General features: G+C 36.5%; 1 protein-coding gene across 2 annotated transcripts in view; it reads right to left on the bottom strand.

Annotated features, from left to right (window-relative positions):
- grm8a (glutamate receptor, metabotropic 8a) overlaps nucleotides 1-23,944 on the bottom strand; it is a 189,294-nt gene that overhangs the window by 26,768 nt on the left and 138,582 nt on the right. For both annotated transcript variants that reach the window (XM_051892355.1, XM_051892356.1), the window contains exon 7: nucleotides 13,014-13,214. In XM_051892355.1, coding sequence (XP_051748315.1) covers nucleotides 13,014-13,214 — 201 coding nt within the window. The remainder of the gene's footprint in view (nucleotides 1-13,013; nucleotides 13,215-23,944) is intronic.

The following is a 23,944-nucleotide window of genomic DNA, read 5'->3' as shown; positions in this document are numbered from 1 at the left end:
AACAATGTCATACATTATAACTGTAGTTACAATTATTCATGAGATCATACAATGCATTATAAGGTGCATTACAAGGCATAATTAAAGCATTAAAATACTTTTATAATGCATTATATATAAAGGCTTTAAGTAAAGTGTTACTAAATTTACATTTTAAATCCCATATTGTCAATGTGTACCCCACTGGACATGGTAAAGTTTCATTATTATTATTATTATTTTAAATCTTGCTGTATTGTTTGCCAGAGTTTCTGTATAACTCATGGAGGTCTGGCTTGAAAGTTCACCATTGAAGTAAAAAAAGCAGAAAAAAGAAATGAAAAATGTCAGCGACAAAGTTCATTTGTACTAAGCAAATCGAAATGTCCTAGGAAAGTTTTAACATTTTCACATGCCCTCGATCTTTGGAAAGGTTGTTATTAGTAGTTTCAGTAATTGATAAGGACACTTTCAACCTTGGCTTCAGAAAAACATGCTAAGACATATAGGTTTTAGATGAGACAGCAAATATCCTGTGACAAACCAGTTTGAGTTCTGATTTGCTTCTCATTCTTGGAAACATGAATAACAATTGGAGCCTGATATCTGAGGTGAGAGAAAATTGAATCTCAGATGATCATCAGTAAATCCATCTTCTTATCAAACTGATCACACATGAAGGCAAAACTAGAACATAAATGTGCAACAATCTATGAGAACCTCAAACCGCTTAACTTACTAAATGTAACGGAAGCAAGCTAGTAAGAGCTGTGCCTGTAAACCTCACTCCCCTGGCCTCAAGAGACACGTTAGCAACTGATGCTAGAGTGCAGCCTTTAGCGTCCTTGTTAGCATGCCCGCCTCCCATGCCGAAGACGTCGGTTCGAATCCTGCTCAGAGTGGGTCGAGTAGGACCGGTTACATTTGGTGCCGTGACCCAGATGGGAGTGAGGTTTAGGGTTAGTGTAACGGAAGCAAGCTAGTAAGAGCTGTGCCTGTAAACCTCACTCCCCTGGCCTCAAGAGGTACGCTATAGGGACTGACGCTAGAGACTGCAGTCTTTAGCATCCTTGTTAGCGTGCCCGCCTCCCATGCCGGAGACGCTGGTTCGAATTCCCGCTCAGAGCGGGTCGAGTAGGACCTGGTTACACAAACAACCTGATAAATAACCTAGAATACTGTAAACGGACTGCACAACAGATTGGATCTTTCATAAGCACAGATGAGATTGAAACTACATGAAGAAGTGCTTTAGAAGTGCTTCAGGAGCTCCATGGCAGAGAGAATAATGTGGTGATTTAATTGCTTAAGAAAAGCAGTACACTTAAACAGATAAACGGCTCAGGAACTCTGTCCCCGGGGCCCTGAAACACAACAAGCAAACCATATCTCACAACTCAAATATATACCAAACTAAAAAACTAAAAACAATCTAACTGGCCAGTAATCTAAAAGTCTAATGTCTTCATGCATCTTGTTAGAAAAACACAAAAGTTCAGCCACCCAAAAATGAACATGGTGCTTTAAAACACATACAAACCAGTTATAAAGTGTACAAGAGATGGAAATAATTATTTTTTTGTGAACTGATTATATTTAAAATCCAACCTTGTTAAACATTTTAAAACATCCCAAGGGCAATTCATCACACTATTTATTAAGTATTTATGAAGAACATTATCTCAGATTAATAATAGATGACTGTTTCATGAGACTTTTATCTATATAAACCCATCAAAACAATGTTACCCTTAGATATTAATATAAGATTAAAGAAATATTGATGTATGCTTAAATTACAAAACAGGCAGAAAGAAAACACCTGATAAATCTGTGGCATTTTAATAAATTCTCATCATTCGTATTTTCAAAATATTTTCGTGATATTTTTCAGTTTTTTAGGAAAAGTGAAAGTTTTCGCCTATGCTGTTCTCTTAACATTCGGAATGTGCAGTTTTTTCTATAAATGTTTTAAAAATGTTGTTGCTTGGTTCTGCAAACATTAAGGGAACATTCCATTTTCCAAACATTAATGGAATGTTACTTTTGAATGTTCTCTGAACATTCTGAAACAAGTAGTAAAATTTAAAAATGTAAGATGAACGTCCAATTAAAATGTTTCAGAAAAAAAAAAAAAATCCATTAATGTTGCATAGATAATGTTTTTGTGCTAACGTTTTGAGAACATTATTAAAGACCAGATAACTTTGCTCTAACGTTACTAGAAGAACCTTTGTTCATAACGTTGAGAGAATCTTGTCAGAACGTTCCCTGTTAGCTGGATTACTGCCCAAGTGAAAAACACAGTTTCATTCATCTTATTCCCAAACGTGAGACTGAAGTTTGGATCATAGGAACAATCTGAAAAGTGAGAGAGACACAATTTACAGTATTATCAGCTTTGCTCATGAATATTTATTATGTGCATGAACCAGTCCTAACTGATTTGATGAAAGGCCAACAAAAAAGCTGTAGCATAGTTCACTTAGTCCACTGCCAAAGCTACATGAAACTGTTGTTTTACGCTGCCGGCTACAATTATTTCCTTTCCACTGCAGCCAAGTGAAATGAAACTCTTAAAATACAATGATTCTCTCCCAAAAGCTGCTACACCCCTGATACTTCGAGTAGAATCTTGCAACCATCACTAATAAGATGATTCTATTTTTATTTGCTTTCAGTCTGTGAGCACAGCACATTTACACTCTCATTTGGAGCCGAGATTCCAGCCACTGATTAGCCGAACCTCTTTTCTACAACTTTCTTCAATTCCATCGCCATCGTCTTCCTCATCACCGCCCTTCATTACAGCAAGTCGGCAGCTCTTGCAGCTGATGAGGAGATTGTTTGTCTGGAGGTCAGACATAAGAGGACCTCAGTCAGACCTCAGTCGCTGAATCCCGTTTCTATACACAAAAAACCCTTTTGATTCGCCCACCATGAAGGAAAGTGAGAGCTGAGGAGGGCAAAGCCTCCGGAAGCAATATTTTCAGCGAATATAATGAGCCAGATTCGGCAGCAGCTTTTGCAGCAAGCATCCAGACAGCTCTGTTCTTTTATTTAAGAAGACATCAAGTGAAGGAAAACACCGCTTCTCTCTGCAAACCCAAGACACTGAGTGTTTTGTGTTTGCTGTGCATGTGAGAGCTGCCTGTAAGATACGACATCCATCGCCTTCAAATCTCTGCTCTCGCATGCAAACATCATATTCCCTCCACGGCAAAGGTGGTTACAGCTCTCTCGTAATCGCCGTGCGCTTGTTGTCACTGCAAATCAACACTAGATTAAAAAGTTCATCAATACAAACTTTGATGTTGGCTTGAGAAAGCCTGACCTTAAAGTTTGAAGAAGTTGTAAAAGCTTGAAGTTTGAAGGTTGTCGGTTTGAAGTAGTTTGAAGTTTACAGTAGTTTTAAAGCTAAAAGTTTGAGGGTTTGGAAAGCAATATAGTCAGAAAACAGATGATAGATAGGTTGCTAGGGTGTGTTAGCATGTTGCCAACATGGTTTAACACATTGCTAGCATGTTTTAACATGTTGTTAGCATGCTTTATCACATTGCTAACATGATTTAACAATTTTCTAGCATATTTAACATGCTGCAAACATGTTCCTAGCATGAATTATCACAACACTAGCATGTTTTTGCATGCTGCTAGCATGATTTAGCGCTGTTAACATGAATTAACACATTGCAGTTTCTAGTATGGATTAACACATTTTTAACATGTTTCTAGAATCAATTAGCACATACCAAATTTTAAAATGTTGCTAACATGAATTAGCACATTACTAATGTTTTATCAAATTGCTAGCATGAATTAACACACTGCTAGCATGTTTCTAACATGAATTAGCACATCACAACCATTTTTAACATTTTTGTTAACATGAATTAACACATTGTTAACATGTTTTTGCCTGTTGCTAGTATGATTTACCACGTTTCTAGCATAAATTAACACACCGCTTCTGTTTTACCATTTTGTTATCATGAATTAGCATATTGTTAACATGTTTTTACATGTTGCTAGCATGATTTAGCATTTTGCTAGCATGTTTCTAACATAAATTAGTACATTGCTACCATGTTTTAACATTAATTAGCACATTGTTAGCTTTTTTAACATGTTGCTAACATGATTTAGCATGTTGCTAGCATTTTTTAACATATTGCTATCATGAATTACCATGTTGCATGTTTTAGCATGTTGTCCTAGGTTATTTGTTACACTTTGTTAGTGATAGACAGGTTAAATACTCTATAAGAGCTGTTGTATGAAAGTTTTGACCCCTCTCAATTAAAACCTATTGGAATTTGGGATAGTTCTGAAATCTGATAAAGGAATTCCCAAAGCTGGATCAGTTAGAAAAGATATAGCAGTGCAAGTCAGAACAGTCTGAAGGTCTGACCTGAGTTTGGTAGTTATAGCTTTAAAGCTCTAGGAGGAGTAAATTTAGTCTCAGAAGAAGAAGAAAGACGAAGAAGAAGAAGCTTAAATAACATTTCAGTATGTTGGCTTTCTCAAACCAACATAACACAAGTAAATAAGTGTGCAATCAGTGATGGTAGATTATTCCATTATTAATCTAGCAACAGCAAACTGATCCTTCCCTGCATAAGAAAACACTGTCACCACGATGGGTGAGGATAGTGAGGATAGAGGCACAGAAGACGAAGCAGCTTACTGAATTTATCCACCGATATTGATCAAAGCTTGGCGTTCCAGGTGGACTGGGGCAGCGGGAAATTGAGGATTACAGGAGACCAGACAGATGTAACAATGGACCACTCGATGGGATTAACCTTTCTACCAACCCTTACCTGCTGATTCTGTCGGCTAAAATCACTGTTAGTATTGCACATATTTAGGGTTAGTGATTTGAACAAACCCCGGGAATATGATTCACACAAGTATACAAATGCAGACACTAATGTTCGAGCGACGTACTTAATATGCACAGTACAATGCTGGTAAAGTTGTCTTGACTTGGGCCAATAAATAAATACTGTAACAACAAGAACAACCTTGAAGAATACCACCCATAATACCCTGGCAAGTGAGTTTTGCACAGGCAAACACCACTCACAATTTCTTCAGTGATTTATTAATGCCTCAAAAAAAAAATCTATTTCATATTAAAAGTTTTCCATCACCCAAGAACTACAAAGCAAGTCAAACAAACTGCCTTTTACTCTCAGTATGGCCTGTCCCTGAGAATCTCTTTCTGTGAACATGATATAATACACCTCCTAAGGCCATTCCTTTATTATTTCAGCACAGAATCATTTGAGATGAGGATAGAGCTCTGTTACGGAGTTAAAAGCCAGCCCCGATCCTGCTGCTGCACTCCATTTTAAGATTCACCGTCACGCCGCCTGGACTTACAAGGGGATTTGTTTTACACAACGCAATTATCATCACTTTTTTCCCCCCAACTCGTCTGAATGCACACTTCTACAGTCTCTCTTCCCGCTCCGTCCATCTCCAAACACTAATCTAAAAATAAGCGTATGTAGGGAGCCACTGGAGCGGGGGTAATTGTGGCTGAGCTGCAGGCAGTGTGATGCTCCAAGTTGGATGTCTGCCTTCGTATCAACTTCCATTTACCGCTTCTGTGGCCCCTTTTCTCTCCAAAAGCTTCTGTGTGTGCAAACATATGAACTATGGGTATGTTTGCAATGGCATACTAGCCTACTAATCCTACTAGCAGAGGCAGCCTTTGCAATTTGGAGGCCCGTTTCAGAGAGACAGTTGGAGGCCCCCACCAATGAGAAAACACTGTATGCATTGCGACTGCAATTACGTTATTATCCCTGTTATATTTAACATTGATATATCAAATTTCACTCTTATAAACACATTTTATCTCTTTAACCAGAGATAAAATGTTCCAATCATGACCAAAAACAAAAACAGCATTCAATCTTCGTCACCCTCTCAGCCCTTAAGCTAAAATGAAATGATAGTAAAACCAGCAAGTCTTAACGAGATACTCATTGAATCATTTAGTCAAATGATTCGTTCAAAACGGCTGATTCATTCAGGGACAAAGAAAGTGAGTTGTTGAGTCATTCATAGACTGATTAGTTCAAAAACGCAGATTCATTCAGTAACGAAACTGAAACTGTTGCTCGAAAATGCTAATGGCTCTACTGTTTGGAACTATTTTCGTTGGAAAAATAGAGCAAAAACAGCCAATACTGACAATATTGTGTCTAAAATGCAAGTCACCTAATATTAACTTGTTTATTGAACTGTTGTAAATCAATATTACAATTGAAAATGTGCTGCTGATATTCGGGAAAACAGCACTCTTGTTCATGTGGTATTGCTTAGGTTAAAGGTTAAAAACATTTACAAACAAGAACTGATAGAGAGACATTTTTTGGCACCATATCTTGGAATTTTTGGGGCATTTTTATTCATTTTGGTGGCATTTTTGCCCCAAGCCCCCACCCCTGGTGTGTGAGCAGCGTAATTTTGAGCGCAAGCGGAGACCCCTTCTGTTGTGAGGCCCATTTTGGGTGAAACATAGCAACATACTAGCAATGAATCGACATGTATTGAATATCCCACATGGAATCTGCGCCTGCAGAACTCAAGAGACATTCTTATCTGTAGAATTAGGACACCAGTTATTCACAGTTCTACACATCCTTCACACCTTGCTTGAAGGATGTAACTAACTAAAATTTACGGAATGTGAGAAATATTTATTAATAATTATTTTTTACATTTTATTAGCAGGTTTGGCAAAAAGTGAATTTTGGACACTGTAGATGCCTCTCATCAATGCAATTTTATTAAATTATTTGACAAAAATGTAACATCTTCCTCATTGAAGCATTCTATGCAACATTTCACCTACTACATTAAACATTAGTATGCAGTAGGCAGTGAGCTAGCATTCCATTTCATGCACTCACAAACTCCATTCATTCCATCTCACACACAGCACATGTTGACCTGTAACGCACACACATGCACACATATTACAACCCTTCACACTTTTAAAAGGCCTTTTCTGGACCTCCACACACTCTAATCCATTTCTTCCCATTCTCCCGTCATAATCGCCCAGCGCTGTGTTCATTATCACACACTGGCTAGCGGTTAATTCAGTGTGTGTGGTGTTTGAAGTACACTGGTGTAGGGCCAGAGGAAGTGCAGTGACGGGCAGTAATGAGAGAGCTCCAGTGCGGGTGAGTTAACTCATCAACCGGCGCTCAGATGTAATTGTTCCACAGTATCAGCAGACTCAGACGGATTAATGAGAAACCTTTCCATTCCCTGTGATATCGGCCAAACGCCAAGACTTCGGACATCCATCAACCATTACTGCTCAATAGCACAAGAGTGTGTGTGAGTGTGAGCTCCTTCATGGGTGCAAAATGGTGAATCTCACAAAAAAAAAAAAAAAAAAATGTCATTCCTCCACAGACTCATAATTGCTCTTTTTTTCTATTTTACTCAAAGAGTGTCTTTTTTTAATTGTAACTATTTTCATGACAATTAAGCACACAGGAAATCATCTTGGAAAAATATAAATAATTCTGTATTATGGTAATAATTAAAATTTGGGGAAAATAATCTGCTTAATTCTCATGAAGTGTTGGGTGTGATGCATTACTTTCCCCTTGAAAAAGTAAAGCAAGGGATAACTCTTACTTTTTCTGTACTTTAATTATATTTATATCAGATGCAATGGCATTTAATACTGTATAGTAGGGTATTTTTATTTTTACACAGTATTTTTAAGAAATCCTTTACTTTTTAGAGATGGTAATTAGTAATCTAATTACACTGTTGAAGATGTAATTATGATTCTATGACATCAGCAAGAGTATTTCCATTAATCTAATGGTACTTCCTAATTCATTTATTATTGCATACTTGGGTTTAGTGATTGGAACACTAATATTAAAATGTAAAACGAAAATATTAAAACGCAAATGTAATAATATAGTCTTTTGATTATAATCATAAACTTACCCAGAGAACAGCTGGTACATTTATGTCACATGTGCTCAGAAGACACTCAACAAGGTTAGTTTACATTGTTTGTCACAGTAGGAACTATTTTACCTTGATCCAACAAAGAAAACAGAAAACAACAGGCTACGGTGGTGAATGCAGCGCTGCATACAAAGACTTCAGATTGGGAGGCATGGCTTTGGGAACGTGCCATTAACAACAGACCATAAAAGTGTCGTCATAACAAATAGCAGGTGTCCAGCGATGAGAGGCGGCAACTTCTAAATAGACCTAATGCTGATCTACTGCGATGCATATCAGCAATCATTCACACGTTCAGCGTGATTCACCTCTTGGATCTGACCACAAACATTTCTCCAGTTCTGATTTCTTGAAATGCAGCCCATTAACTGCAGATTGTTATGTTATAACTGCACCAAAACCTACTGGCTAAGTGAAATGAACAAGTGTGCTTCTCAGCTCTTGCTCTCTCATTGTTTTGGCCAAATCTGCTTTACCACAGCAGCATCATGATGTTATTTGAGGCTCTGGTGTCAGGACTCTGAGGAACTCTTATCTGCGGGAGTTTCTGATCCACTCCAGGAGGGTGTCAATAACAGCCAAGTGTCTGCAACGGACCGTGGGATCACGCAGGCGGCCCGTCTTATGCTGCTGAGAAAGGTTACACCAGCACAAAAAAGAGCCGCAGGATCGTTAAACAGCCTCGTTTGGCAGCTGTAGCCTTTTCCCAGAATGCTCTAGGGCAGAGTCAGAACGATTTTTATTTTTATTTCCTTTTCCAGAGGAAAACTGTATTGCTTCGAGGTTGCTCAAGAGACAAAATAAGAGTTTCAACTTTATAAGATATAAGGGGTGTAATGGTACACAAACACAACGATTCGGTACATACCTCTTTGAATTCACGGTTCGTTACGGGTTCAGGAGGTAAAAAGCTGAACATAAAAATTCTTCTTTTTTTTTTTTTTTATTAAACAGTGGTTTATTGAACAAATTGTCTCTCTACATAAAATCAATTACAATTAACATTTTCTTAAGGATAAAAAAAATCTCAGTTAATGCTGTAAACTATATAGGGAGCCTTTCTTGCACATTACTATAATATTAAAGTTTACAATTAACAACAAAGCCCAACCTATTACATTCAGTTGCTATTTATTTTTAGATATAATAATCAAAACTCACATTGCACATAAGGTAGGTTTTGCAATAATTTCTAGATGTATTTATAAAATTATTTTTCAATTAATTTTCTACTCCAATTTATTTTTCAAATATAATCATTTACACAGTTACTGTCATAACTTGTTTTTCATGACAAATTTATTTAAACATATATTAAGTAATTAAGACATTACTAACAGGTAAAATAAATATAATGAATATATAAGCTAATATAGTGCATATATTTAGTGAAATGCTTCATTTCTCTAGTGAACTAACATGCTGTGGACACTAAATGACTTGCCTGAGGTAAATGTAATGCTACGTGAGATATTATTCTCAAGCTGTTTTATTGATGTCTTTCCACAGTTGAAACACTGGTTGAGAGATTACACATAAACATATCTATGCATAGATCGTCAGTTCTTCTTATTCTGCACTTTTTCCTGTTGTGGCAGTTAGCAAACAGCGTTGCATTACTGCGCGCCCCCTTCTGGATTGGAGTGTGGATCGCCTCTGACTGTATTCGCCGTCTGACTGTATGCACGGTTCGGGATGAATACATGTACCGTTAAGTACATCCCTATAAGATACATAAGAGATCTCTTTTAAAATTACTGGGGTCTTCATTTCAGTCTCCATTTACTCCCTATTGTTCTCCAGAGCTAAGCTGCATATTTAAGTTATATGCAAAACTGGAATATCACATAAAACATTTGCGAATAAAGCACTGTTTCCATCCCATGTGAACCAAAATCTTCACTTCCTGGGGAATTCGCACAAAATATATGTAATAAATATTTTACTTCCTGCAACCGGGGAAGCCACTGTGGCTCTTTTTTCATTCATCATAAATGACTTGCACCTCAGAGCGCGCAGACAACACGCAATAAAAAAATGCTGTCATGTTATCTTTCGTTCGGATGACTGGTGTTTGTGAACACAATCATGAGAGACACTTCTAGGAAGTTATTATACCCAACCATTATGATGACAGACTTTGGCTCTGGCATTTCAGAACGACCAAACATTTGATATGCTGAGCGATGCAGTTGGTCCACGGGTAAGTCCAATTATCCAATAACTAGTGTTTTGTTGTGCATTGAGGGATTTATTGGGTAAATGTGTTTCCATTGTAATTTATGTACATGTCTATTGCATAAAAACTTATCCTTACATTTTTACGCACATCTAGGCATTTCCATCCAGTGTTTTTTAGGCGATATCCCAAAATCTGCATAAAAATAAGTGGATGGAGACAGCTATTGATGTCTAAAGGAAATCTCATTTGTGATTCGCCTTTCTTACCTCCATTAAGACAAAAGACACCATGGTGACTTTCCTGCATGGTGAGAATGTAAAGGAATATGCTCACAGGCTGAAGAATTGGATTAATAAAGATCTCTGTCCCCTCTTTCTGCCTTTTTGCAGAATTGAACACCTCCCGTGATCACCGCTGCTTTTAACATTAATGAGGAACATGCTGAGTCCTCTTCACCTTGCAGTTAACTTTGCACAAGAGCATCAAAACCTGATCTCACCCAAACAAAAGACCACACATACACACTAATAAAGAAGCTTCAGTGGTGTTTCTCTCAAATCACCAGCAAACACACTCTGAACTCCCTGAAACGCCTCCATTATAGTCTTGAGATTTCTTCCGGGAACGAGAGATGCTGTTTTTTCCACCGTGAATCTAACCCCCCCTTTTTTTTGGCCTTCCTAAGATTCTGGTCAATCCGCTCATTCTTTCACATATTCATTATCCGACTCAAGCTTGAAATAAGGCAAAACTGATGCCATTGTTAGTGTTTACACCTGAGAAGCTGAAACTCGATCTTATGTAAGGGGCGGGACATTTCCCAAACACGCTGGAAGCACTTGACCAATCACAAAACACTGCTCCAGCCAACCAATCAGAGCACACTGCGCTTCTGAGAAGGCGGGGCTTCATAGAGACAGGAGCTAAACAGAGTGTTACTGACAGACTGGGAAGAGAGGAGCTGCAACAATGGAGAACATGAGGAAAATAATGAACATTCAAGCATGAAAACCTGTTCTAGAAGAGCCCAAAAACAACATCAAGACATTGTAAAAAGGAATAATATGGCCTCTTTTAACCTTATTTGAATATATTTTAAAATGTAATTTATTCCTGTGATCAAACCTGAATTTTCAGCATCATTATTCCAGTCTTCAGAGTCACATGATCCTTCAGAAATCATTCTAATATGATGCTTTGCTGCTCAAGAAACAGGAAGAGAAAACAAACAGTTCGCCTGAAATCATTGGCAGCACATTACTACTATTTTAACTCTAAATCATCAAACTGTGCATCAATACACAGCAGAATAACATCTACCAAGTCTCTCTCTCTCTATTGACATTACTGATCACATTTGAAAACACATGCGCTGTCAGTGAATTTTCCGTATCTGTCTTTCACTTCAAACACAGTCAGATGAGGAACGCAAGGTGGTGGAACAAATAACCCAGGTTGCATTGCCCGCTAGAAAGCGAATTAATGAGGTTTTAATGGTCCCACTCAGCCCCGCCCCTCCCTGCGCCACCGCCACTGCCTTAATCGCTCAACTGCAGTTATGCAAATGACACAACTTGAAGGCAAACATAAGCAGATGATAACAAAACGACGGAGTTGGGGGATAGAAAAATGAAAGAGTAGCGAAGACGCACGGAGCAAAACTAATATTTAAATGAATCGTTTGATATGGTTTCAAAGAGAATGTTTAAATTCTTTTGTTTCAACATGATTCAAGGCGCACGAGGGAAACAAAAACAGTCAATCATGCGCAGCTCGCCTCTTGAGTTATAATGCGCTCTTATTAAAACACGCGTGCTCTGTACTGCACATTATGAAGAAATATGAGCCTCCCTGCATGCGCTTAACTCACATTTTCCGGTCTCTGCTTTGACGCATGTGTAATGATTTTAGGGGTCACTGAGGAAGACCACAGCGAAATGAAATGACAAACACAACAAGAGGGAAGATTGTGCGAGTGAACAGGGCGATCGGTGATTGCGAAGAATTAATGAATGATGCTAGAAGTAAGAAACACTTGAATATCTACATAGACAAGTACTCAACGTTTAACATAAGAAGCTGCACCGGTAATAGACGTGCCCACGGCATCGCATAGTAAAATATGGCATAACATTTTATAATAACTTTCATTAATATGGCTTTAGCACACATTATACAGTATAAGGCTTAAAGGAATAGTTGAAAAATGAGAATTCTTTGATCATTTATTCACCCTCATGTTTTTTTCTTGGAATACAAAATTCAGTGATATTCATTCAAATGTCATTGTTTTTTTTAATATCTTATAATCAAACACTGAAAATTTGAATGTGCACAAGGGGAGTTTTTTTTATTTTTTATTTTTATTTTAGCAAATAGTCCTCAAACAATTCTTCAACTTCTTTTTGTGCTCCAAGAAGAAATTGTATAATTGTATATATATATATATATATATATATATATATATATATATATATATATATATATAATATCAATTGTATATATTTTTATGACACTATAAACTTCTCTTTTGCTCACCAAGGCTGCATTTATTTGATTAAAAATACAGTAAAAAACAATATATTCTATGTGAATATATTGTAAAATGTAATTTATTCATTACATATGTAAAAATGTATAATAGTATTTGTATTGAAAGTAGTTATAAAGTGTAACCAGAGGCAGCAACCTGACTTGAGTCACTGCAAATAAATTGACCTCCATCATAGATTTGTGAGCAACACTCTTAAGACTCGATTTAGACTTGGGCCTGAAAGATTTGAGACTTGCAAACATATCTGAATGTCGCTCAGTTGAAAATCTGAGCCCTCACCATTGAAATTAACGCTCCGGATGTATCCCAGGAGCTCCTTTCCATTGATATTGCTCATGCGGGTGCAGAGGCCGGGGTATCCGAAGCAGTAATCCCTGTGCATGCGGTGCAGCGCGTGTGCCATTGCATAAACCGCATCCATCACAAACTGCACCTTCCCTTCCTGCTCGTAACTGGAGTCACGGCCGACCTTCTCCAGACCTGTGCAAACACACACAAAACACACATTTTCGTTTTTATTTCTGAAATGTTATAGCTGGACGTTTTTTAAATCTTACTAATTGTTTTAGATTGTTCAGAGAACATTCAAAAGTAACATTCCCCTAATGTTTGCAAACTGAAAAAATGGAATGTTCCCTTAATGTTTTCTTAAACGTTTTTAAAATATTCAAAAACTGGACATTTAGGGAACATTCAGAAACAAAAATGTTTTCATAAGAATGTAAGTAAAACATTGTTTTTGTTAGCTGGGGAGCATAAGATGTTTAATTTGGAGACTCCACTCTTGCAGATGCAGTAATTCTCTTCGTAATAAATTGCTATTTAATGTTTCTCAAATGTATGCGCTCGTTAGAGTAATTAGCTAATCGAGTCCTTGAGGAGGCGCATGTGCCGGCCATCTGATGCACACACTTTACCCGTTAAAGGCAACAGCAAGAATGTGATCATTCCAAACTAATATTTTCTTCCATATCTCTCGAGACGGCAAAAGTAATATCACGCCTGCCGTTTGGAACAAATATTCCAGCTGCTGTTGTGCGTAAATTGAATTTGGCTCGGGCATGTATGATTATTTCCCTCATAATCACCAAAGCGCTTTTCAAGTTGGTGTATTTTGACAAAAGCATCGGATGCCTCCGGGAAGATCTTTCTTCTCCCGCCACAGTTTTTGACACAATGAAAGATAAATAAAATGTGCGTGGCCGGGCAAGGTGAATTAGCAAGACCTGGAGTCCTCCATCGCCTCTGCTGTCAGCGAGGAATTAATAGGCTCCTGTAAATGAAATCCAATCCACTTTTATAGCGCTTTCAGAGCAATGGGAAAATGATGCATTTGGTCTTCCAAAAACCAGACGGATTACCTGACCTGCACCGTGTGATAAATACAACAGAGAACTACAGGCCAGAGAAAACGACTCCCAGTGTCAAAACAAGGTGAACATCACGTTTATTTGTGGTTGCACCACCACAACGACAGACCATTCACACTCAAACTCAAAAGTCATGAGCTACTGTATGTTTGGAAAGCAATTTCAAACTGTATATGCTACATTGATGTCACATGATTTTGATATTTCACAACCAGATATAACTTCAGAAATGTTGAATAATTTTATTTAGAAATATTATTATATATAATGTTCACAAAGTGCACTCATACAAACTCTTTTACAATATACAGTATGTGCACTGCATACAGTATGGAAGTGAAATAGCCAGATGATCTATTCCATTTGCTAAAATATGACACACCCAAAGCACACTAACTGTGTGGAATACTGTATCCCACAATGCAATGCTCTCAAATTGACCTTCCAACCAGAAGTAATGACAGATTTTAACATTATTAACATTTTACGCACCAAAAGTTGACCCAAAATTAGATTAAAATGCAAAATACTTTGAATTTTTTAAATAAATAAAATGTAATGAATAGTTAATAAATATTAATAGTACTTATTATACAATTCCTGCTCAAAAAAAGCACATGGGAAACACAAGATAACAAGGAACAGGTGAAAGTGATTAGTAGCCATGGAGATAAATGAGGGTAACTATGGAAACAAACCAAGGACTAAGGAAACAAGGCAAACACAGGAAGTAAAACACAGAAACCATGAGAACAGGAACTACATATCAAAATAAGAGTCCTAAGACACAAAACAGGGAAAAACTAAACAGGAATCGTAAAAACTTAAATGTATAATTATTACACTGAAACAAGGACACCATAACAATAAGGTGTAGCCTGTAATATAATATAATTAGTGCTGTCAAATCGATTAATCGCGATTAATCACATCTAATATAAAGGTCTGCAAATAAAATAAAAAAACTTCTGTTAGATGTTAGATTAATTGCAAATAATTGGTTTGACAGCACTACGTAACAATATAAGTGCTGTCAAATCGATTAATCATGATTAATCGCATGAAACATAAAAGTTTGCAAATACACACACACGCACACACACACACTTTTATGTTAGATGTGATTAATCGCAATTAATTGCATCCAACATAAAAGTTTGCAAATACACACATACAAATACAAACACATACATACAATGCAAATAAAAATACACACATACAAATACAAACCTTTTTGTTAGATGTGATTAATCGTGATTAATTGATTTGACAGCACTAAATAATATAATATAATATAAAGTGCTGTCAAATCGATTAATTCTAACATAAAACTTCTAGCATCTAACATAAAAGTTTGCATATATATATATATACACAAACTTTTATGTTAGATGCGATTAATCAATTTGACAGCACTAGATATAATATAATATAATATAATATAAAAATTATGGAAACTACTCACATGCAACATAATGAGTTTATGTGCATTTCATATTAAATAATAGCCAGGACACACTGCATACTCCACAGGATTTAATAAGTAGTGAGCTAGTAATCTGAACAACCATGTACATTTATTTATTCAGCAAATGCTTTCATCCAAAATGAGGAAACACGAGCGATTAATCCTAAGCAGGCAATAATAGCAGTGCCACGATGCAGAAGTTCACATATTGCCTCGAGTACAGAGCAGGAGCTGAGGGGTTTTGAGTGATAAAACAATAATCATAGAACAATGTCCTGTTTTTATTACGGCACAGGCTTTTCTGTGTCTTTGTTGAGCAGGATGTCTCAGAGAGGAAACAAACTGACGCTTATTGGGTGATTGATGACAGCACGGATGACGGACAGCTTAATGAGACGAACAGCAGTCTAAATTAAATGTCAATTAGTGGTGCAAATTAAATTCCCTCCCTTTCATCGAAGACATTTCGCTTCCATTTCTGGAGACTAATACTGTTAAAAAGACCAAATACTTTCCTCTCTCTAGAGTTTGTAGCAAGCTGACAGTATCATATAAAAGGAATGAGATCTGGCTTGAATTCAGAGCAGATCGCGCTCACCGTAATGACTGGCAGCGTCATGAATATGCACAAATTGACCGGCTTCCAACTTTTCTTTCTCTTACTCTGAATTACGCCGTGTGTGCCAACATTGAGACAATAATCACCATTCTATATGCTATCTTATGCTAATGAGGACACTTCGGCTACATAATATATGCACATCTGACTACATTACTCAAGCCAAGCTTGGAAAAACATCCGTACCTGTCTTTGTCAACAGCAGCACTTGAGCTGAAGCATTCAGGGCTGGTTATAGTCATCTGGTTAAAGCTAAAATAACAAACAGACTGCTGCATGTGCAAACAAATGACACACAATCATTATCCGAATCATTCTACAAAGACAGACTGGTTTCCCACCCGAATTAAAAGAGCCCACCCACATGTCTCAGTGATGTTCTGATCCAGAGATATCGCTCTCATCTTTTTTCAATGGAAGTCTAGTGGTTGCTAGGGTGCTGTAACTGGTTGCTAGGTCTGACTTATGTCACTACTTATTGGCTGCGTGATAGGCTGATTAATTAATTAAATGAGCCAACCCCCAAATCTTTATGACATTCTGAGCTGTAGAATGATCTCACAAAGTTCATGCCAATGTTAAGTCTATGGGACTTTTTCGCAGTTTTTTTTTCTTTTTTTCCCAAACATGATACACCCGCTAGCTTATAAAAGTCATAGCACACCTCTCCTCAGGAAGCCACATGATTTGAAACTTCATTCATGGGTTTATGACAAATGGTGCGGGATGGTCGCAAAACGCTCAAAATAATTAATTGGTTTAAGTAGAGCAAACTCAAATGAAACAAATTAGTTCAATCAAATTAACTTTTATGAGTATTTAGAACTTCTTTTTTTTTTTTTTTTTTTTGAGTTCACGAAACTGACACATTTTAATCAGAATTCTTCTCTATTAAAAAACCTTCAAAATGATGTATGATTTGTTTGAATCTGACAAAAAAAAATGACTGAGCTACACCTGTTTGAAGTCAATAGAGTCTGCAAAGTCAATTTTAAGAAAAATCAAGTTAAAGTTTTCTGAAGGTTCCAAAACAAAATCACCAGCAACCAACCTTAAAATCCCTGGTAATACCACCAAATTTGGCACACACCAAGTCAAAACCCATATCCATAGGAAGAAATATATATTAAACTTTTTTTTCCCCCATAATTCCACAATTGTTTGATTAACATTAATGAAACAGACAGCCTATATAAGTACCACACAGATCTAATAGTTATACATCAGATTTTCCCCAACAGTTAACCAAACGTTCACTTAAGACATAACAGATAATGTTTGTGTGAATACTCGCCAAGACAGATTTTTTTAAATACTGTAATACTGTGTATATAGGGATTGCGGTGTCTTTGCGTGCGGGCTTCAGATCTGCTCGGTCAGCACGAGTAAGATCGTTTTGTTTACATCAGCATGAGTTTGAAAATCACATTTCTTTGGTTCAGACTCATACCATCAAGAACCCGCTATGAATATTCACAAAGTTGGAATGCTGCGCTTTAAAACGAAACCAAACTTGTGCTGAGGGAAGCGCCACTCGTCCAGAAGCGATCAGAAAAACACAGCATTTTCAACCCGATCTCACGGCAATTCATACGTATTTTATGAGGTGGCTAATTTTTACAAATTCATACGTTTTTTGCTAAATCGTACATATTTTACGAGTTGACAAATAGCACCATTGTGCTTTGGGCGACCTGAGTTAAAGTCCGGGCTGGTGGACCTTTCCCAATCCTGTCTCCCCCTCTCTCTCTCTCTCTCTCTCTCTCTCCCACTTCACTTCCTGTCTGCTTACTGTCCTATCATAGTATATCATATATATAAGTTAAGATTACATGATCATTTTAAGTTGAATTAACTTACTCAAAAATTTCAAGTTAAGAGCAATTAAAATGTATGAGTACAAACTGAAATCTGCCAGTTCTGCTTACTTAAACTCGGAATTTCTTCACTTAAAAAAATTGATGAAACTGTATACCTCAAATTTTTTTGAGTTTTGCCAACTTATTCGGGTTTACAGATAACAATAGTGATGCTTTGCTTTGCAAGCTCCACTAATTATATCCCACATATATTAAATTTAGCTTGAGATGCAAACACTTAAACACTTTAAATGATAAATATAATATAAATATAACTAAATCAAACCAGAAAAGGCAGAGTTTCACAGAATGGCCCATCCACCTGCAGACACTGCAAAGCAACCCATAAAAAGAAAATGCATCTGACCAGACAGCCGATCCTGTTTGCCACTGGGAGCACATTTCTTAACCCATCACTGCAATTTCTCCAAGCTGATGGGATTCCTGAACTTCAAAATGAGACTGACACTCATGCTGTCCGAGACCCAATGCCCTCTTTCCCCGAGCCATTACGGCTCACGGAGCGGCCCTGTTCGCTGCCGCCAGTCCAATACATGTTTTTAAGCAGCTTTGATTTGTTTGAGGAAAGGCTAAACACATCCTGACAACAGTTATTTTATTTCGAACCATTCTCCCCTCCATAATTTTCAGCAGGTTAGTCATTGTGTAAGCGCTCGCCCCGTCGAAGAAAGAGTCATGGCACTAGAGACTAGTCTTATTGTTGGCAATAAGACGGAGCGTGAAATCGCATTAAGAGTTGTGGCTGAGGTTCTGCCACCTTATGCTCTTGAGGGTTTGCGGGGATACAGTTTGCCGGGGAGGCGAGACCAGCTGAGCTCTTGACACCAATCTGAAAACAGCCGGATTCGGCTCGTCAGCCGGAGCAGCCAGGTGTGGAAGTCAGGGCTGTGTGTTCACTAGACTTCCTGTTCCACCAGAGCCTCAGCAAGGTGCGAGTCCCAACAGAGGATGCTTTTAATTACGACTCACTCAGAGTAATAAATGACACACTCCAGCAGAGGACTCTCACACAGATAGAGCGAGTCGATGCGTTGCTCACAGTGCAAGAGGTGATGTGGAGAAATAGAAGGAAAAATTATGAGCAAAGGACAGACCTTATGAAACACGTCCAGGTCATATTTTACTCCAAAATCTAAAGAATGAAATGAGAAAATATTTTGAAAAAGGAACTTTTTATGCCAGTTATGCACATCCCCAACTCAATTTCCTATTGTTTTAAATAAATTAAAATAAAATATGAAATAAAATAAAATAATATTTAAATAAAAAGTAAGTGAAATAAAATATAAAGTACAATAAAAAAATCACACGGGTATATTTGTTGCAACAGCCAACAATACATTGTATGGGTCAAAATTATTGATTTTACTTTTATGCTAAAATCCATAGGATATTAAGTAAAGATCATGTTACATGAAGATATTTTGTAAATTTCCTATTGTAAATACATCAAAAATGTAATTTTGTGAGTTATATTATTTTAATTATCATGGGAATTACAAAACAAATCAAAATGAAAATACTGCAATGTAACATTTAAAAACTAAAAATAGGCTTAATTTTCTTCAGCAAAATGTGAACAGGACGTGCTTTCATGATAGTAACCTTTAAGAGTACTTGGAAAGAGGAAAAGCAACAGCGTTGCTGTATTATTCTGTATTATTATGTTTTTTCCATGAAATGGCCAAAATTGCTCTAAATCTAAGTGTGCCGAGTTAAATCAAGTACAGCACTGAGAGACTGTACTGCATTCGTCTTACAGAAACATAAAGAGACACACATCTGTACATTAAGTTCATGTCGCAGTGTTAAAACGGGTCAGAAGATGTTACGATAAAACCCAACGTGACATCGTGTTTCAGAGGGCATGATGGGTAAACGAGCAGCTCCTTTAGCATTCACAGCGTGACACTCCAAACACCGCCTGCCGTCTTCAAAAACCCTTTACTCTATTATATGCCTTCTGTCTGAGAAGACTAGCGCTCTTATGTCTGAGAGATCAATGAGTCTGGTGTGATCTTCAGAAGTGTGATGATGAACCACAAACTCTCAGAACAAACGGGGAAAAGCCGAGAAAGACAAACTTCCATTGTTCAGCTAATGACATCATGTCTGTTACCCACTGAGAGCTAACGGTTGTGTTATCTAGGGAGATGAAGGAACATTTCTTTGTCTTTTTATCAGATGCACATGGGGGTTTGTTCACTGTTGCATTTTCATGTCTTGTTTCGGATTAAACAGAAATAAACCACACAAGTGATTCTCAAGCACCTCATCTTTATGCTGTAAAGTTAAAGACAGCATTCCCACTGCTTCCTTTTCATATAAAAATCAAGCTCTGCTGAGCGTGTCACGTCACTGGTTACCGCCACTGATGTCGCCTCAGCTCTCACTGAAAATCAAAGACTTCCGGTTGCTTTGTCGGTGCAAATCGCTGTCAGTGTGACCGATGTGAAGTGAGAACTACACAACCAAGACAGAAAGAGTTCAGAAGCTGAATCTGGGACTGTAGGTCAGTCTGTGAAGGCTCTAATTTAAAATATAAATTAGTTAAACAATAAATATATATATATATATATATATACACACACACACGCATTTGATGTTTACATTTTTTATTTTTTATTTATTTTTTTATTTTTAGTTTATTTAAATGAAATACAAATTTAAATACAATAAAACAAAACTAAATATAACAACAATAATAACAAACTAATAAGAACATTAAAATTAGTGTTGAATAATGAAATAAACAATAATAAAAGAAATACTATTTTAATTGAAAGTTTTCATGTATATATATATATTAATTTATTTAAATTAAAATAAATTTATTTAAGTGTATTTAATTTAAATTTATCATGGTAGTTTCTGTTGTACTACCTTCAATTTATGCTGATTGAATTTTTTACGAATTCAAAAAATTCAAAAGATTAATTTTTAAATACTAAATTAATACTTTTATTCAGCTAGGATGCATTAAATAGATCAAAAGTTACAGACTTTTATAATGTTACAGCAGATTTCTATTTCAAATAAATGCTTTTCTTTTGAACCTTCTATACATTAAAGGATTTTTTTAAGCAGCACAATTGTTTTTAACATTAATAATAATCAGAAATGTTTCTTGAGCATCAAATCATCATATCTGAAGGATCATGTGACACTGAAGACTGGAGTAATGATGCTGAAAATTCAGCTTTGATCACAGGAATAAATTACATTTTACAATATATTCACATAGTAAACAGCTATTTTAATTAGTAAAAATATTTCACAATATTATAGTTTTTACTGTATTCATGATCAAATAAATGCAGCCTTGGTGAGCAAAAAAAAGACATCTTTCACAAACATTTAAAAAATCATATCGACCCCAAACGGTATAGTGCACTTATAATTAATCAGTAGCAATAAAAACTATGTAAAAATGAGTTTTTAGATTGAAAGTATGCTTATTAAAGTCATTTTTGAGGTAAAATTTTAGCAGGTATAGGCAAGACAGCTCACATTTTTTTTATACATGGTTGGAAATTTGTTTCATTTGCTTTTCCGACTGTGCACAGCGTAACAAGTCCAGTCTATGAATATATTTCCCAGGCGTCCCCTCGTCTCCATCTACTGAGTGTCCTTCTTTACAAGCAATCAGCCCTGTTTAATTACACCGCTGCCATGATCCGTGCCACTGCGACACGCGGCCGTGTGATTGATTCCACACCGGCAGATTGTTTTCCATGTTGATGATGTAAAGGTCACGAATCCGCCCACTTCTCATTAATAAGAGCATGCGCTGATCTGGAGTGCTCTTGACACTCATGTTTATGTTCGTCTGGGTGTTTCCACACCTGTGGCGGACGTTATTGTGCAACTAACGGCCCTTGTTTACTCACTCATTGACCTAACGAGACACCATCCGCTGCTTCGTTACAGACAAGCCTGGTGTTTCAGCTCGCTTCACTGTCTTCCATCATTAGACATATTGACGCTGGCAATCGATGGCTTAATTTAGGAAACAGCCTGGTGTGTGTTGTATTTAATGTCTTGGCTGTGTCGAAGAGCTGATAGCCTGATGGCAGCGCTGCCTGTCGCTGTCTACAAAAATGAGGCCATAAATATTTGAAACCACACTTCTACCTGGCTGAAGGTTGTGAAAGAGCCTTTATCGCCCTGACAGGTCTGCAGCTGATCTGAGGTACATAAAGAATCAGAAACCTCTAAATGTGCTGGATACGAGTTAGTGTTGACGTGTGCAGTGAGAAAATTGTGGTGCTGTTTTCCAAGAGCCGCACGATTGTGGAGATTTTCACATCATATAGAGGTGTCCTTTTATTTAGATGTTATTTGTCATCTGCGGCATCCAAAAGCACTGAGGGTTTTAACAAGATCACACTGACACATAGAGATGAGATTGGAGTTTGTGCACAGCTTAATGTTTTTGTTTGTGTTTCTTTCCTCTTTATAGTCTGTCAAGCGTGTCATTGATTTGAATCGGATCCAATAGCTGATAGTAGACTTTGGAGAATGGAAATACAAACTGGCTTTGATTTTTATTCATTTAGATATGATTGGTGAAATGTGAATTATACACTTCAATTCAAAAGTCTGTTTTTAAAGAGGTCCCAAGGCATTTATTTAATCAAAAAACTGTTAAAAACAGTTAATATTATTACAATCTAAAATAAATGATGATATGTGAATATATTGTAAAATATAATTTATTCCTGTGATCAAAGCTGAATTTTCAGCATCATTACTCCAGTCTTCAGTGTCACATGATCCTTCAGAAATCATTCTAATACGATGATTATTTCTGATTATTATCAATGTTGAAAACAGTTGTGCTGCTTCATATTTTTGTCAAAATGATTTTTTTTTTTTTTTGCAGGATTCTTTGATGAATAGGAAGTTTATTTTATTTTATTTTAATTTTATTTTATTATTTTTTATTGTATTTTTTATTTTATTTTATTGACCCAAACTTTTAAACAGTATATTTGGTTGACAAATATATATATAAAAAATATAATTGTGTAATATGTAATAATAATAATAATAGTTTGTTTTTTCAACTAATTGTAAAACACTTTGGTCATCATGTTGTTTTTAAAAGTGCATTTTAAAATAATTATGACATATTTAAATAATAAATACATTTGAGGAAATTTGAGAAAAAAAATGGTAATTCTTGTGGCCACAATACAATCTTATAGGTGTATCTCAAAGGGTTAGTTCACCCAAAATTAAAATTTCTTTCATTAATTACTTACCCTCATGTTGTTCCAAACCGTTCATTTTCAGAACACAGATTAAGATATTTTTGATGATAGCCAAGGGTTTTATATCCCCCATAGAAAGCATCTCACAATTCTGCCTTTTTTTCTCAGAATTGCAAGATTTAAACTTGCAATTGCGTGATATAAAGTCAGAATTGCGAGATATAAAGTCAGAATTGCGAGTTATAAAGCCAGAATTGCGAGATATAAAGGCAGAATTGCGAGTTATAAAGCCAGAATTGCGAGATATAAAGTCAGAATTGTGAGATATAAAGTCAGAATTGCGAGTTGTAAAGCCAGAATTGCGAGTTATAAAGTCAGAATTGCGAGATATAAAGGCAGAATTGCGAGTTGTAAAGCCAGAATTGCGAGTTATAAAGTCAGAATTGCGAGATATAAAGGCAGAATTGCGAGTTATAAAGCCAGAATTGCGAGATATAAAGTCAGAATTGCGAGATATAAAGTCAGAATTGCGAGTTATAAAGCCAGAATTGGGAGATATAAAGTCAGAATTGCGAGATATAAAGCCAGAATTGCGAGATATAAAGCCAGAATTGCGAGTCATAAAGTCAGAATTGCGAGTCATAAAGTCAGAATTGC

Source organism: Ctenopharyngodon idella, chromosome 4 (assembly GCF_019924925.1).
Source record: "Ctenopharyngodon idella isolate HZGC_01 chromosome 4, HZGC01, whole genome shotgun sequence".
In the NCBI taxonomy this organism is placed as follows: Eukaryota; Metazoa; Chordata; class Actinopteri; order Cypriniformes; family Xenocyprididae; genus Ctenopharyngodon; species Ctenopharyngodon idella.
The sequence above is the reverse complement of the archived record's forward strand: the minus strand, read 5'-3'. Positions and strand labels throughout refer to the sequence as shown.